The following is a 14383-nucleotide window of genomic DNA, read 5'->3' as shown; positions in this document are numbered from 1 at the left end:
ATATATATAGTGATTAATTGAATCTGATGTTGATAGGTTGGAGAAATATGGTATGGTTCAAAAATAGTAAAATTTTATATTTGTGGAGCTTATGCTTATTATGAGATGCAACTTTTATGGTTATTGATCTTTGGTGGTTGTTACTTTCGTGGGATTCTATCCTTTCAAATAAGAATTCAGATTTGGATCTTCTACTGAAAGTTATGTGTGGTCAAGCTTTTATCTTATCCCTAAATGGATTGCTATTTGTCTTCTGCTTCTATCTTCATCTTAATTTTGGACATTATCGTTACAATTTCATTTGCTTTTATTTTTTGGGAAAAAAAACACTTTTTGGTAAAACTGTATTGGCCAATGTTTGGTTTCTTATGGAAAAGCATCAGCTAAGTCCAAAAATGATTTCTATTTTCAAACCTCGGTTTTGTTGTACATGAAAAAATGGTCATCCAAAAATGGTTTTGAAATTAATGCTCGGTCGTGTCCGAAAAAAAAAAAAATGTTCGGTGATTTTCTCTAAGATTGAATTGTTTTAGCAATGGTATTTGTCAAGATGATTTATTATTGGGTGATGTTTCCATAAAAACGCGTAAAACGTCTTTATGACGCTTACGTGTCGCATTATTATTTGACGTATTAATGAATTGGTTATTTTTTAATTTTTTAATAAATTAGAATAAAACCGATTTTTTTTATAAAATAACAATAAAGCTAATTTTTTTTAGAAATTTAATTTAATTTTTTAATTTTTAGGGATTTAAATGTCTGTAAAATAAAAAGTTATGGATATATTTGTCTAGTTATAAAAAAATTAAAGATATTCGGTTTAGATTGTGTAATTTGATCAGATCAAATCGGGTCTAATAATTATAATGCAGACAATTAGGTTATAATTGTTGCTATAATAGACCGATTTTGTTCTAGTTTATTAAAAAATAAATTATTAACCGGTTTAATAAAGATGTCCAATAATAACATGACACATGTAAACGTCTTTAAAAAAAACGTTTTTAGTGTCTTTATTCATCATCATCGATGATATATTACTCAAGATTAATAGTTAAAAGAAAGAAGTTTTAACTTAATATTTTTAATAAGAGAAGATTGAGTTGTTTCGAACATAAGTATTCTATTTTCAGATGTTCTTCTCTGAGTGTTAGATAAGCAATGAAATTGAGGTTAGATGCATTTATGGAGAAGTACCCGTTTGAATAGACTGGCTAAAGAAGCACATATTTTATCTATGAGAAATTATATTTGTACCATGTTTTGGTCATTATTAAGTATATAATTTTTTATGATACAAAAGATAAACCAAACTTTTATTATGCAAGAATTATAGAATATATATTATGCAACCTTATATTTTTATTAAATGTAATTTTGTATAATATAACCATGAATTTCTCATTTATAAGTGAATTTACATTAACAATTTAAGATAAATACAAAAGAAAAAAAAAGATGATGTCTATTTTAGTCTTTAAAATTCGTATTCTAAAATGTACTTGAAACGAATTGAAAAGTGTTTTAGTCTTGAAAAAAAGAAATCAGAGGTAGTGACAAAAGTACTATAAGTGTCTTCATGTTAGTTCCAAAACGGTGATAGAGGGTACCTGTAAGTAACTCCGATACTTAAATCAGTAAAAGTTTTATGCAAGCTTATGAAAATTGAAATTGAGAAATATCTAAATTTGATAGGATATTTATAGAGGTAGGTGACGAATTGGTCACTACTTCTGAATCTTTTCTCTTGTAGTAGAGGGTGATTTCTTCCTCAACAGAAATAATTGCTAATCGGTCGATAACATCTGAAGTAGTAAAGTGACGAATTAAATTGGGTACGGGTTGTAGTACCTGTGTTCCAAGTAGGTCGAGTAGGTCAGCTCGCATAACCTTTAGAATGATCTTGAATCTAAATACCTTTTATTAGGTTCAACTAGGTTTTGGGCCATGATTTTATTCTTGTGAACTATGATATGAACAAATCATTTAATAAGTTAATTTGATCCTTAACTTTTTAAAAATGATCATTTAGGTCCCTAATTTTGAAAAATATGACTCTTATTAGTCCATAGATAATCATCTGTCTCACAACTATTATAATAGTGCTGATATAAGCAATTGAATGATATCCTGACATTGTAATAATTACTTTACATGAACACTATTCAATTATAGTTAATTCGATATCCAAAATTGATTTAAGCAGCTTATTTGAGTTAAATTTTAAAGTGGTTTCTAAATTTGCAATTGAATCTCGAACTCGTCCCTAAACTTAAAATTGTCCCAAATTTGTCCTGGGACTTAACAACTATCGTCCCTGAGGTATTTTCCGACGAATATTCGTGAAGTGAGTGATGACGTGTATGGAGGAAAACCACAGTGAACAACCAACGGCTATATTACATGGTAATTATAAGATTTTGACCTAATTTAGTCCCTATTATTGGTTTATAATCCTAATCTCAATTTGAGGTCCAGAAAGTGTAATCCCCCCGCCTTTGCTAGCTCCATCAGATTGATCACTACTCTTTGTTTATAATCTCCATCTTACTGTAAGATTTCTCCAAGTTCACCTTCAGCTTCAACTTCTACCCTCTTTTCCTTTTCCTCTCCCTACCATAGCGAGCTCTCTCTTCCCTCAACAGGACCACCTCCGTGGTAGGCGACCAGCACAGAAGCCGAAGAAGGCAGAGCAAACTATCGAATTTTGGATCTTTCCTGATAAACTGTTTCAGATAATCGATGATCACATGGTTCTCGACATTTTCAAGGTCATTGAAAGGAAGAGAAGGTAGCTTAGCAGTGGAAAAGAGGCCAGCAACACAACATCAGCGGCCAGTGGGAGAGGATTTGGGGCAACGGGAACGGGAGTATGTCTAGCGGCAAGATCCGATGCTCTCGTTAAAGAGAGAGGGGTCAATTTTGGAAGTGACGAGGTGGCAACGGATGGAGTAGAGATCAAAAGCGAAGATGGAGGAGAAAAACAGGGCATGGAGCTCTAACTGTGAGAGAGTTGTAGTGTCTATTCGAGGCAGGAATTCTATGTTAAGAAATTGCTGCTGTTGCAGTGGCGGCACCGGCAACTGCGAGGTAGCTGCAGGGATTAGGTGAAGAATAAGAGAATTTGTGAAAGACAGAGGCACAATAATACCAACACATTAAATCCCTCTCAATACGTAAAATGACGTCATTTTAGTTGTATTGGGGAGCCAGAAAAAAAAAACGACGATGTTTACAAGTTCAACATAGTCTCCGTCCAACCACATCATCATCCGTCGTTAAAAAATATCTCATGGACGACTATTGCCAAGTTCAGAGATAAGTTTAGGACAATTTTAAATTCAGAGACAAATTCGATACTTAATTACAAATTTATGAACTATTTTGAAATCTTAATTAGCATCTAACAATTTTGATTTAATGAGGCCCAATAAATCATTTTTGGACACTATATTCATCATACTCTAAAGTTGTCTACATAAAATAGCCATTACAATGGAATGATATTTACCTATTCAAATCAGCATTGCATTATGGTTGGCAAATAAAAATCATATTTTTAAAAATAGGTTTCTTTGTTATTTTAAAAGCTTAAGAGATTAAATTGACTTATTAATTCAATTGCAGATATCAAAATAAATAATTAAGTATTACCTAAGAAAAATCATTTTTGAAGAGCTAAGTTTAGTTTCAATTTCATCTGCTAAGAATGTTAAATTTATGAAGCTCCCACTCTTGACTAAAACTTTTTTTTCCCCTTATCATTGTATTGGTTCGGTTTGTTTTCTATAAACAATTTATTTCTAGATGTATACAAATTTCATATTTCTAAACAAGATTTTTAGTTTGTTCAGCATCAGAGCCTTGAAAAGTGATTAATTTGTCCAATATTCAACTCTACCCTTTTCAGGCACCAACTTTATAGGATTCTATGTTCATTCCAATGGGAAAGTTTGAAAAGAAGAAACAAAAGCGTCCCAAAGAGGCCAAAAGGTCAAAAAGCAGATACCCCCGGCAGTCATCACTCATCAATTGGCTTAACGTGAATTTAATGACTGTTTTTGTTAGGATAAAATATATTTTTTATTTTTAAAATTTTTTAAAAATTTAAAAAATGTTTTTAAATTTTATTTTATTTTAATTTAATTTAAAAAATTTTTATTTGTATCAAATATATTTTTGAGAATTATATTTTAAAAAAATTTAGAATTAATCTAACAATAATACATAATAAATATATTTATTTTGCTTATATTAAAAGTTGTTCTTGTAAAATTATTCTTAAATTGATTATAATTTTATTGAAAAATTAATCGTTAAAAATAAATTTGATTCAAATCGAAAATTTTTAGAATAAAATTAAAATAAAATAAAATTTAAAAATATTTTAAAAAATTTTAGCAAATTTAAAAAAAAATATTTTATTCTTTTCGTTATTATAAGGTGGAGAGATGCCTAATTTCTTGTTAAATATACAAAGAGAAAGGATCTCTGTATAAGAGTTCTTTGTTAATCCATGTTTAAATGACAAGAAGTTATATTTTCTAAAAGGGGATAATCGCATACTCAAGGCTTCATCCAAATCATGTAGAATCAATAAAAATTATAGTTGTTAGAATCGAATCGGTGATTAAACCGGTCATATTATTGGATCACTGAGTTACTGGTTCAATCAGTAAATTACTAGTTGAACTAATTGATCCGGTCTTATATAAATAAAAAATAAAAAATAGTCAAAAGTTAAAATTAAAATTTAAAATACATATTTTTACTAATATTTTAAAAATATCAAGTTATTTTAAAATAATATGGAACAGGAACAATAAATATTTTGTTATTTTTACTCTATCATAAATATTTTTATTTTGTTTTTATATTTAAATAACTATTATTTTTAAATTTTAATAATTTATTAATTAGTTTATATCTATTATACTATTATATACTACAAGTATTTATTAAAAAATAATATTAATAGATATTATATAATTATAAAAAAATAAGTGAATTTATAATTATAATTAAATAAAAATATAATTAATTTAAGAATAAATGAGTTTACAATTGAAATTAAAATAATTAAATAAAAGTAAACTATTTGATGAAAGATATCTATATGTATTATAATTTGCATAAATTTTAATAAGAAATATAGTGGCCTGGTGGTTGTAGGGTGCTTTTGTTTCCTTGAGGGTAGGGTTCAAACCTTACCTCAAGCATTTTAAAAATATTTTCACTTTGGTCGAATCGATCTCACCGAATTTGACTGATTCGCACCGGTTCATTCCGAGTTTGATCGGTTCGTACCGATTCGATTTCTTGTACGGTCTAAATACTGGACCGGATCGATATAGATTCTAGTTTATTGATTTTTCGGTTGAATTGGCCGGTTCAATCCAATTTTAATAACAATGATAAAAATTAAGGTTTTGAAAACCGAATCGGTCCAACCAGTTAAACTGTGAACCGGAATATTATGGTTTGGTTCTCCAACCTCTGTTCACTCCAACTTCTCTCAACTCTCACTCTCTTAAACGAAGCTATCTTCCCCCAAAAAGAAACCCTAGCTTACAATAGCTTCTGCCGCCGTCCGTCGTGCTCAGGAGCTTCTGTCCTTGTCTGGTCGTTGTCGTCGTGATCCAAGTCTCCAACTCCTCTCCTCATTCACCAATCACATCTTCTTCCTCGTTCTCCGCGTCCGTCGTCTGGTCTACCTCTGCTCAGCCACGCTTTTGCCGCCGTCCATCATCGTGCTTGTCGCCTGGTCACCGTCGTCCGTCACGCTCAACCACTTTTTCTCATACTCTGCCCAGACTGCTCAGATCGAAGAAAGCAATGACTTTTCTGCTCACTGCTAATGCTTGTTTTTCTTTTTGTTTTTATTTTTTGTTCAGATATTATATTGATTATTGAATGATTGATTGATTATTGATTAGCTTTGCTAAATGCTGTTGTGATATACCCTTATATTTATCTTTACTAATCTTTATTAATTTTTGTGCTAACAATTTTGTTATTCAGAACGTTGCTTTATCCCTGTTAATTAACATACTTATATATATATGATGAAAGACCAAAAATAACTAATTGGTTGTTGACTTTGTTATTAAAAAATCACTGCTAATTGGTAGACAAATTGAAACTTGAAAGTGCTATTGGCTGAGCTCAATAAACAGTAGCAGGAAAGAGTGCAGTGTGTAATAATTAATGCTTCTAATACTCGGTCCAAATAATAAAAAATAAACACATATATAGTATATATATACGGAATTTAATATCATCTGTAAAGATAAAAAAATAAATGTTATTAGTCTGAAATCCATTAAATTTCTGGTACTTTATCACGAAGTTAATCTGGTTAATCTAAAATCCTTTTTGGTTGATGATTTTTTGTGTAGTGTTTTAAATTTGGAAGATATTTTAGAATATTTATTTATAATTTAAATATTATTTTATTCTAAAACGGTTTTTTTAGTTGAACCGATTGGACCAATAAACTAATAAACCAATAACTAAAACGATTTGATAACTGATCCAATTTTCAGAACTTTGATAAAAAATACTTATTTATTTATTTATTTATTTATCTATTTATTCTACATTAACACCGCATAATTACTTCTTTTACTTATTCTATTTAGATAAGATCTCGTGACCATCACTCTTGAAGCAATGATACACATACTGCTCACCCATTATTCAAGGTTTTGATTTAGAGTTTAACATATGGGAAAAATTCGTATTAGGAAACGTAATAGCTTTCCAAGCTGGATTGATGAAATTCTTGATAATATAGGCTAAATGTTGGTGGCGAAAATCCCTAAAAAAAAACTCTTGGGTTATATTTTTTTATAGATAAAAAATAGAATAAAATGCATGTTTTTAAAATTAATTTTAATATTTAATTTAATTTTATTTTATTATTATAATTAAAACTAATTTCAATTTTATACATATTATTAATTTTTGACCATCAATCCTATCCTCACCACTAATACATCTTCCACCGCCATTCTTTCATATTATTCCCATGTTGCCACCGCAATACCACCCGTACAACAAGAATAAGAAGAACAAAATGAGTTAATAGTCAAAAATCGTTTTTGAAAAATATTTCAATTTTTATTTTAGTCTTTGAAAAACAAAATTAATTGAAATCGTTCGCAAAAGATATACGATTTGGTCACGTTAGTTTTTTTATAAATTGGATGATAACGTATCACGTTAAGTGTCACGTGGTGGGTTAATGTCACATGTCACAAGATAATTGATTGACGTGTCAGCGGACTTGCTACGTCTCACTTGACATGTAAAAAAAGTTATTTATAATCAAAATAGTTTTTGAAAGTTCAGACATAAATCATTTTTATTTCTAAAATTTTAAAAATTAATCAAATTAGTCCTTATATAACTTTTTTATTTTTTCTTGATAATATTAAATTTAAAATATTTTTTGATATTACTAATTTTAATAAAAATATAATTGACAAACAAAAAATTAGTAATTGTATCTTTTTTTCTTAAAAATTTTTTTCAATAAAATTACCTCTCTCCTTTAATTATTCTCAAAATCTCTTATTTTTTTATATTCTAAAACATTTTTCTTATATTATTACATTTTGCTGGATATATATATATATATATATAATATATATATATATATATATATATATATATATATATACTCAAAATTAAAATGTATGTATTTGTTAACCTAAACAAAGTTATATGCTCAAAATTAAAATTTATGTATGTTAATCTAAACAAAGTTATACCACTATTTTTTTTCTACTACATCTTTTTTTTTTCATTACGGTATTACTTACATATAAGATGTAATGGTAGTGATATTAAAAGAAAAATTATATAATTTATCTCAAACATATGAAACACACAAAAATTTATTATAATCTTTACATGTAGTACGCTTAAGAAGCAATTCGTTTAGCATATATAATAATAATAATATAATTAAGTAACAAATTTTTAATATTTTGTAAAGTTTGAAATTGAAGCAAAATTTGTAAATTTTCTTGAATTTTAACTAAAAAGGACAAATACGATTAATTCGTAATTTTTAAAGGACTAATTTAATTAAAAAAAATTTCATGGACGAATTTAAAAAATACTTTATCTTTTAGAGACTAATTTGACTATTAACATAATTTTAAAATATGTTAATCCATTATTGGAGTCCCTTCATGGTCTTTTGCAATGGATGATTACTCATATTCTCCCAAGTGCCACCTTCAAAGACAAGTTAAGAATATAGCAGGTGTGACTAAAAGACATTCTTACAGTGTCTCAATCAAACAACACCATTTTCAAAAACCACGACAATGTCTTCCAACAAAACCCTTAAACCCACATCATAGTTTGTTCTGTTATGGCTTCAAACCAGAACATGAAAGAGCTACAATGGGCACTTCAATCACTAAAATCCGACTCCCTAAATCTTGAATGTGTTTCCTTCTACCTTTCCCAACCAACCTCAAACTGTTACCAAGAAACAGAAGCCTCCATAAACATAAACATCTCCAAAGAGAATCTCCCATTGTTCTCTCAAATCTTGGCAACACTGGCTGAATCCAGAAGGACCAAATGCACATTGAGGAACCTTGAGTTTCATTCAGTTGTGTGGGAGACAGAAGAGGTAAGAAAACTTGGAACCCTTTTTGGGAACAGTAACAATAATCAAAGCATAAAGCAAGTTTTGTTTAGAAGAAACAGGTTCAATGGGAAAAGCCTCTCAGAGCTTTGTGATATTCTGAAGACAAATAGGGTGATCAAAGAGATTACGTTTTCGGAATCTGGGATTGGAGCAGTTGGAGCTGGACTAATTGCTTCTGCTCTCATGGTGAATCATAGTTTGGAGGAGCTTCAGATTTGGGATGATTCAATTGGTTCAAGGGGTGCTGAAGAGCTTTCAAAGATGATTGAAGTCAATCCAACTCTGAAATTGTTGACCATTTTCGACTCGAATTCGATCACTGCTACCCCTCTTATATCAGCTGTTTTGGCAAGGAACAGAACAATGGAGGTTCATGTTTGGAGTGGTGAAAAGGGGGAAAGAAGTTCAAAGGTTGTTGAGTTTGTTCCTGAGAATAGTACTCTAAGAATTTACAAGCTTAATCTCTCTGGCACTTGCCGCGTCGCCTGCGCTTTAGGAATGAATCTGACAGTGAAATCACTGGATATGACCGGAGTCCGGCTTAAGTCTCGGTGTGCTAAGGAGTTAAGGTGGGTTTTGGAACAAAACCAGACACTTAAAGAGCTCAATTTATCAAGAACTTGTCTTAAAAACAAGGGCATTGTGTATGTTGCGGCTGGACTCTTCAAGAACCGGAGTTTGCAGACATTGCATCTAACAGGAAATTGGTTCGCCGGAGTAGGCGTGGAGCATCTGCTTTGCCCTTTGAGTAGATTTTCAGCCCTGCAAAGGCAAGCCAACATTACTTTGAAGTGTATTACTTTTGGAGGTGGCAGAACAAAAATAGGTTGGGTTCTATATTGATGCATGGATACTTCAATTTTACTTATGTATGTGTATTTGCATCAACTTCTGGTATCTTAGACTTATTTTTACATGTCAACTGATTTCTTGAACCAAAAAGCAAGATTTTTCATTTAACTATTGTTCTATCTTGTTTAGAAGAAATTGTGTTTTTGTTTTTAATTTATCTCTACTAATATAGTTAATATTTATGACATAAAAAATAAAAAAGCAGCATGCATTACATTAAACACAAAAAAAAAAGGTTAGAAACAAATAGTTATGTCAAGTGATGCTTAAAAGAGGTTAGAAAATAATGTTTTTGAACACAAAAAGAAAGTGTCTATGCTAATGACCAGAAAATATTGCAAAAGTTCAGGTTTCTATAATGCTGAAATGCTTTCTTACACACACTTACCATATAGCATTCTCAGGAATAGGATCTGATCAACTATAATGATTCAAAATTATGTGCAAATATGTTTTTTTATTTCATACATATTGTAGTTTCCTTTTATAAATTATTGTTGTATCATATTCGCTTCGTTTAATCGTGTCCTTACTTATGCAACATAGGTAGGGAAGGTTTAGCCGCAATAATAAAGATGCTAACAACAAACGAGACTCTCCGGCAGCTCGGGATTCATGAGGATGAGAGTTTGAGACCAGATGACTTTGTCAAAATCTTCAAGAGTTTGGAGAAGAATGCTAGTTTGAAACTCTTGTCTCTACAAGGCTGCAAAGGTGTTCAAGGAGAGACATTGCTGCAAACAATGATGGAGACACTACAGATAAATCCTTGGATTGAAGACATTGATCTCTCAAGAACACCTTTGCATAATTCTGGAAAGACTCAAGGAATTTATCAAAGATTGGGGCAGAATGAGAAGACTGAACCAGAAATGGATTTGCTCAACAACATGCCGCTAACACAGCCCAAGAGTTGCAGAGTCTTCTTTTGTGGGCAAGAATCTGCAGGTAAGGCTGAATATAAGTATTTATGCTTGAAACTTTGGTGCATTAATTAATACTTATTAATTTTCATGGAAGATCATCTCATATCTATAAATAAAACAATATCAGAATCTATAATGCATCATTACTTCAAACTCGGTGCCATACTCGCATCGGATACATGTCATGTTGGCTACTCCATTGATACTTTTAGATTCTTCTACTTATACTTTTACAATTTTTTTATACTAGTCTTTCTGAAATTTTATACCTATACAAGTAGAACTTCCAGAATGATCAACTGGATGATAACATTTTGTTATGATTAACTAGAACAATCTACAATAATTTTAACATCATTATTCCTCTCTTTAAGCACAGATTTGGCTTTTATATCTGCATTTTGTCAGTTTTATGTGTTATACTATACCCTCCGTATCCTGTCGAAACACTGTTGTATCCGTATATGGATGGCATTTCGTCTTGTAGTTCATAGATTGGGAGTTCATTTAAAATAAAACTAAGCTTAATTGTTTGTCATTTGAACACCATAAAATCAACTATAATCATAATTTAAGTTCATCTTTCAGGTAAGGCAACACTTTGTAATTCAATATCTCATAATTTCTCTGCTTCGGCATTAACCTACTTGGATCAAGTCAGAACAATAGTAAACCCAGTGGAGCAGGCTGTTAAACCAGCAGGGATGAAGATAAAAACTTTCAAGGATGAGGACACAAAGATTTCAGTATGGAATCTTGCTGGGCAGCATGAGTTTTTCTCCCTCCATGATCTTATGTTCCCAGGGCATGGTAGTGCATCATTTTTCCTTGTAATATCTAGTTTATTTAGGAAACCGGGTAACAAAGAACCAAAAAGCATAACAGAGATTGAAGAAGATCTGCAGTATTGGCTCAGGTTCATAGTTTCCAACTCAAAAAGAGCAGTACAACAATGCATGCTACCGAGTGTTGCTGTTGTTCTCACACACTTTGATAAGATCAATCAACCGTCCCATAATTTGCAGCATACCGTCAATTCAATTCAGAGATTGAGAGACAAGTTCCATGGCTTTGTTGATTTCTATCCAACAATATTCACAGTTGATGCAAGATCTTCTGCATCTGTTAGTAAACTCACTCATTACATCAGAAAGACAAGCAAGACTATTCTAGAAAGGGTGCCGCGAGTTTATCAACTTTGCAATGATCTGATAAAGATTTTATCAGACTGGAGAACTGAGAATTACAACAAGCCAGCAATGAAGTGGAAGGAATTTGGCGAGCTATGCCAAGCGAAAGTGCCGGCTTTGAGAATCCGGTCTAGAAATGATAACAAAGGGAAAGTGGAAACAAGGAGAAGAGCTATTGCTACTTGCCTTCATCACATTGGTGAGGTGATTTACTTTGAAGAGTTGGGGTTTCTAATATTAGATTGTGAGTGGTTTTGTGGCGAAGCACTTGGTCAGCTTGTAAAGTTAAATGTGAGGAAGCAATACTCCTCAGAAAACAATGGATTTATTAGCAGGAAGGAGCTGGAGAAAATCTTAAGAGGAAGTTTGCAGAGCCCCATTCCTGGTATGGGTTCAAAGGTATCTGAGAACTTAGAGGCTAGTGATCTTGTGAGAATGATGCTGAAACTCGAGTTGTGCTATGAACAAGATCCATCAGATCCAAATTCTCTGCTATTGTTTCCCTCCATTCTTGAAGAAGGAAGAGGGAAGACTCCGAGGTGGCAGCTAAGCACACCGGACTGCCTGTACGCAGGACGTCATCTTGAGTGTGACGATTCTAGTCACATGTTTCTAACTCCAGGATTCTTCCCTCGTTTGCAGGCAAGAGCTACTCATTTCCTTTACATGTGGTTTAACTCAAGATTGAATTGGTCTACTAAATTCTAATAGTACAAACTACTCATTTCCTAAATTGTTCACGTTTTGATCTTCACTCAAAAGTCTAAAGTATTTGTAGCTACAATACCTAGAAATTCATGAAGTTTTGGTCTGTATGATTTTCTAACTAAACCTTCTTATCCGATGTCACAGGTGCACCTTCACAACAGAGTAAAGACTCTAAATAATCAACATGGAGCAACTTATAGCCTTGAGAAGCACCTCATCTCAATCATCATCAATGGAATTTACATAAGAGTAGAGCTTGGAGGACAATTAGGTTATTATATTGACATCCTAGCATGTTCCACCAAAAACTTGACAGAAACTTTAAGAGTCATTCAGCAGCTTATAATTCCAGCAATCCAAAGCCTTTGCCATGGGATCACCTTGACCGAAAGCATCATAAGGCCCGAATGTGTCCGAAACTTGACACCCCCTAGATACAGAAAAACACAATCTGCTTCCGTGCAGCTACTTAAACAAGCGCTTCTGTCTCTTTCTGCAGACAGCATGTATGATTATCAGCACACATGGAGTCCAGTCTTAGATTCTGGTAGGACAATCCTCCAAGCTGGTTTTGATTTAGCACGAGACCTTTTATCGGATGATGACTTCCGAGAAGTGTTGCATCGGAGATATCATGATTTATATGATCTTGCTCAAGAATTGCAAGTACCACCTGAAAATAACCCAGAAGGACAAGATCAATCTTTGGCTTTGAGCAATCAAGCTGAAACAGTTGATCCAAGCTTTGGGGGAATTGCAAAAGGAGTTGAAGCAGTCTTACACAGGCTAAAGATTATTGAACAAGAAATCAGAGACTTGAAGCAGGAAATCCAGGGGCTGAGATATTATGAGCACAGGCTCCTCCTCGAACTTCATCGCAAAGTGAACTACCTAGCAACCTACAATGTGCAGGTTGAGGAGAGGAAAGTTCCAAACCTGTTCTATTTTGTTCAAACAGAAAACTATTCTAGAAGGTTGATCACTACCATGCTTTCTGGCATGACCGCACTACGGCTTCACATGTTATGTGAGTTCCAGGGACAAATGCATGTTGTTGAAGATCAGATGGGTTGCGAGATCATGCAAGTTGATAACAGGGCTGTGCAATGTTTGGCTCCATATATGAAGAAATTCATGAAGTTGGTAACTTTAGCGCTAAAGATAGGTGCGCATCTTGCGGCCGGAATGGGAGAAATGATACCGGACTTGAGCAAGGAAATGGCTCATTTGGCCGGCTCTTCAGCTTTTGTTGGGGCAGCTGCAGCTGGTGCTGTAGGGGCAGCTGTTCTCGGCCGTAGAAATAGGGCTGCAGAAGGCTCAAGGGACATTCAACAAGATTTAAGAGCAGCACAACAATGGGTGGTTGATTTCTTAAGAGAAAGGAGGTGCTCCACAGGGAAGGACATTGCAGAGAAGTTTGGACTATGGCGAGTTCGGTACAGGGATAATGGTCAGATTGCTTGGATCTGTAGGAGGCACATGTATGCAAGATCTGCAGAGATAGTTGAAGTGCCTGTTTGAAATAGCATGCTACCTTGTATAATACTAGGAATTTCAAGTACCAAAAGTTTCTGCTTTCTAATTTCCTGTTAACTCATTATTGTGTCATTGTGTGTATTTCTTCCTTGAATTTGACATTTATTTAAGTGTTCCAATGCATTTAAAGGATTTGAAGTGTTGCATCATTAAAATTTAATTTCTCACAAGAAAGAAGCTCAATCCAAAAATTCTATAATGTTTTATGAATTATGATTCTATAATTCTTGAATTGGAACGAGAAAAAGTATAGGCTGAATTATGATGCAGACCATATAAACAGTACAGTATGAACTTTTTTCATGTGAAAAGGAAAGAAGCAAAAATCTTTAGTGATTTTGAGTATGATTAGTATCTTGTATGCTAAGATTTTGATTAATCTACTTTAGCATTCACCATGTGAATGAGTGGGACCATATGATCATCGCTAGTGATTATGCAGATGATTAGTATCTTGTGTTTTGAAATCAGATTTCACAATTATTGACATTGAAACA

At 32.5% G+C, this 14383-nt stretch overlaps 1 protein-coding gene across 1 annotated transcript; it reads left to right on the top strand.

Moving 5' to 3' along the window:
* Positions 1 to 8257: 8257 nt before the first annotated feature.
* On the top strand, positions 8258 to 14003 carry LOC130959641 (protein TORNADO 1). Its single transcript, XM_057885313.1, has 4 exons — positions 8258 to 9500; positions 10073 to 10474; positions 11041 to 12284; positions 12495 to 14003. Exons 1-4 carry the CDS (start codon positions 8390 to 8392, stop codon positions 13869 to 13871), a joined length of 4134 nt encoding a protein of 1377 aa, XP_057741296.1. The 5' UTR covers positions 8258 to 8389; the 3' UTR covers positions 13872 to 14003.
* Positions 14004 to 14383: the final 380 nt, after the last annotated feature.

Source organism: Arachis stenosperma, chromosome 1 (assembly GCF_014773155.1).
Source record: "Arachis stenosperma cultivar V10309 chromosome 1, arast.V10309.gnm1.PFL2, whole genome shotgun sequence".
NCBI lineage: Eukaryota > Viridiplantae > Streptophyta > Magnoliopsida > Fabales > Fabaceae > Arachis > Arachis stenosperma.
Note: the sequence above shows the minus strand (reverse complement) of the source record. Positions and strands in the feature narration are given on the sequence as shown.

Excerpts from the sequence above, each read along its gene's own strand:
- LOC130959641 (XM_057885313.1), top strand. The coding sequence starts at position 8,390 with ATGGCTTCAAACCAGAACATGAAAGAGCTACAATGGGCACTTCAATCA. Across the intron at positions 10,475-11,040 it reads TTGTGGGCAAGAATCTGCAG|GTAAGGCAACACTTTGTAAT; the intron begins GTAAGGCTGAAT and ends TTCATCTTTCAG. Across the intron at positions 12,285-12,494 it reads GATTCTTCCCTCGTTTGCAG|GTGCACCTTCACAACAGAGT; the intron begins GCAAGAGCTACT and ends CCGATGTCACAG.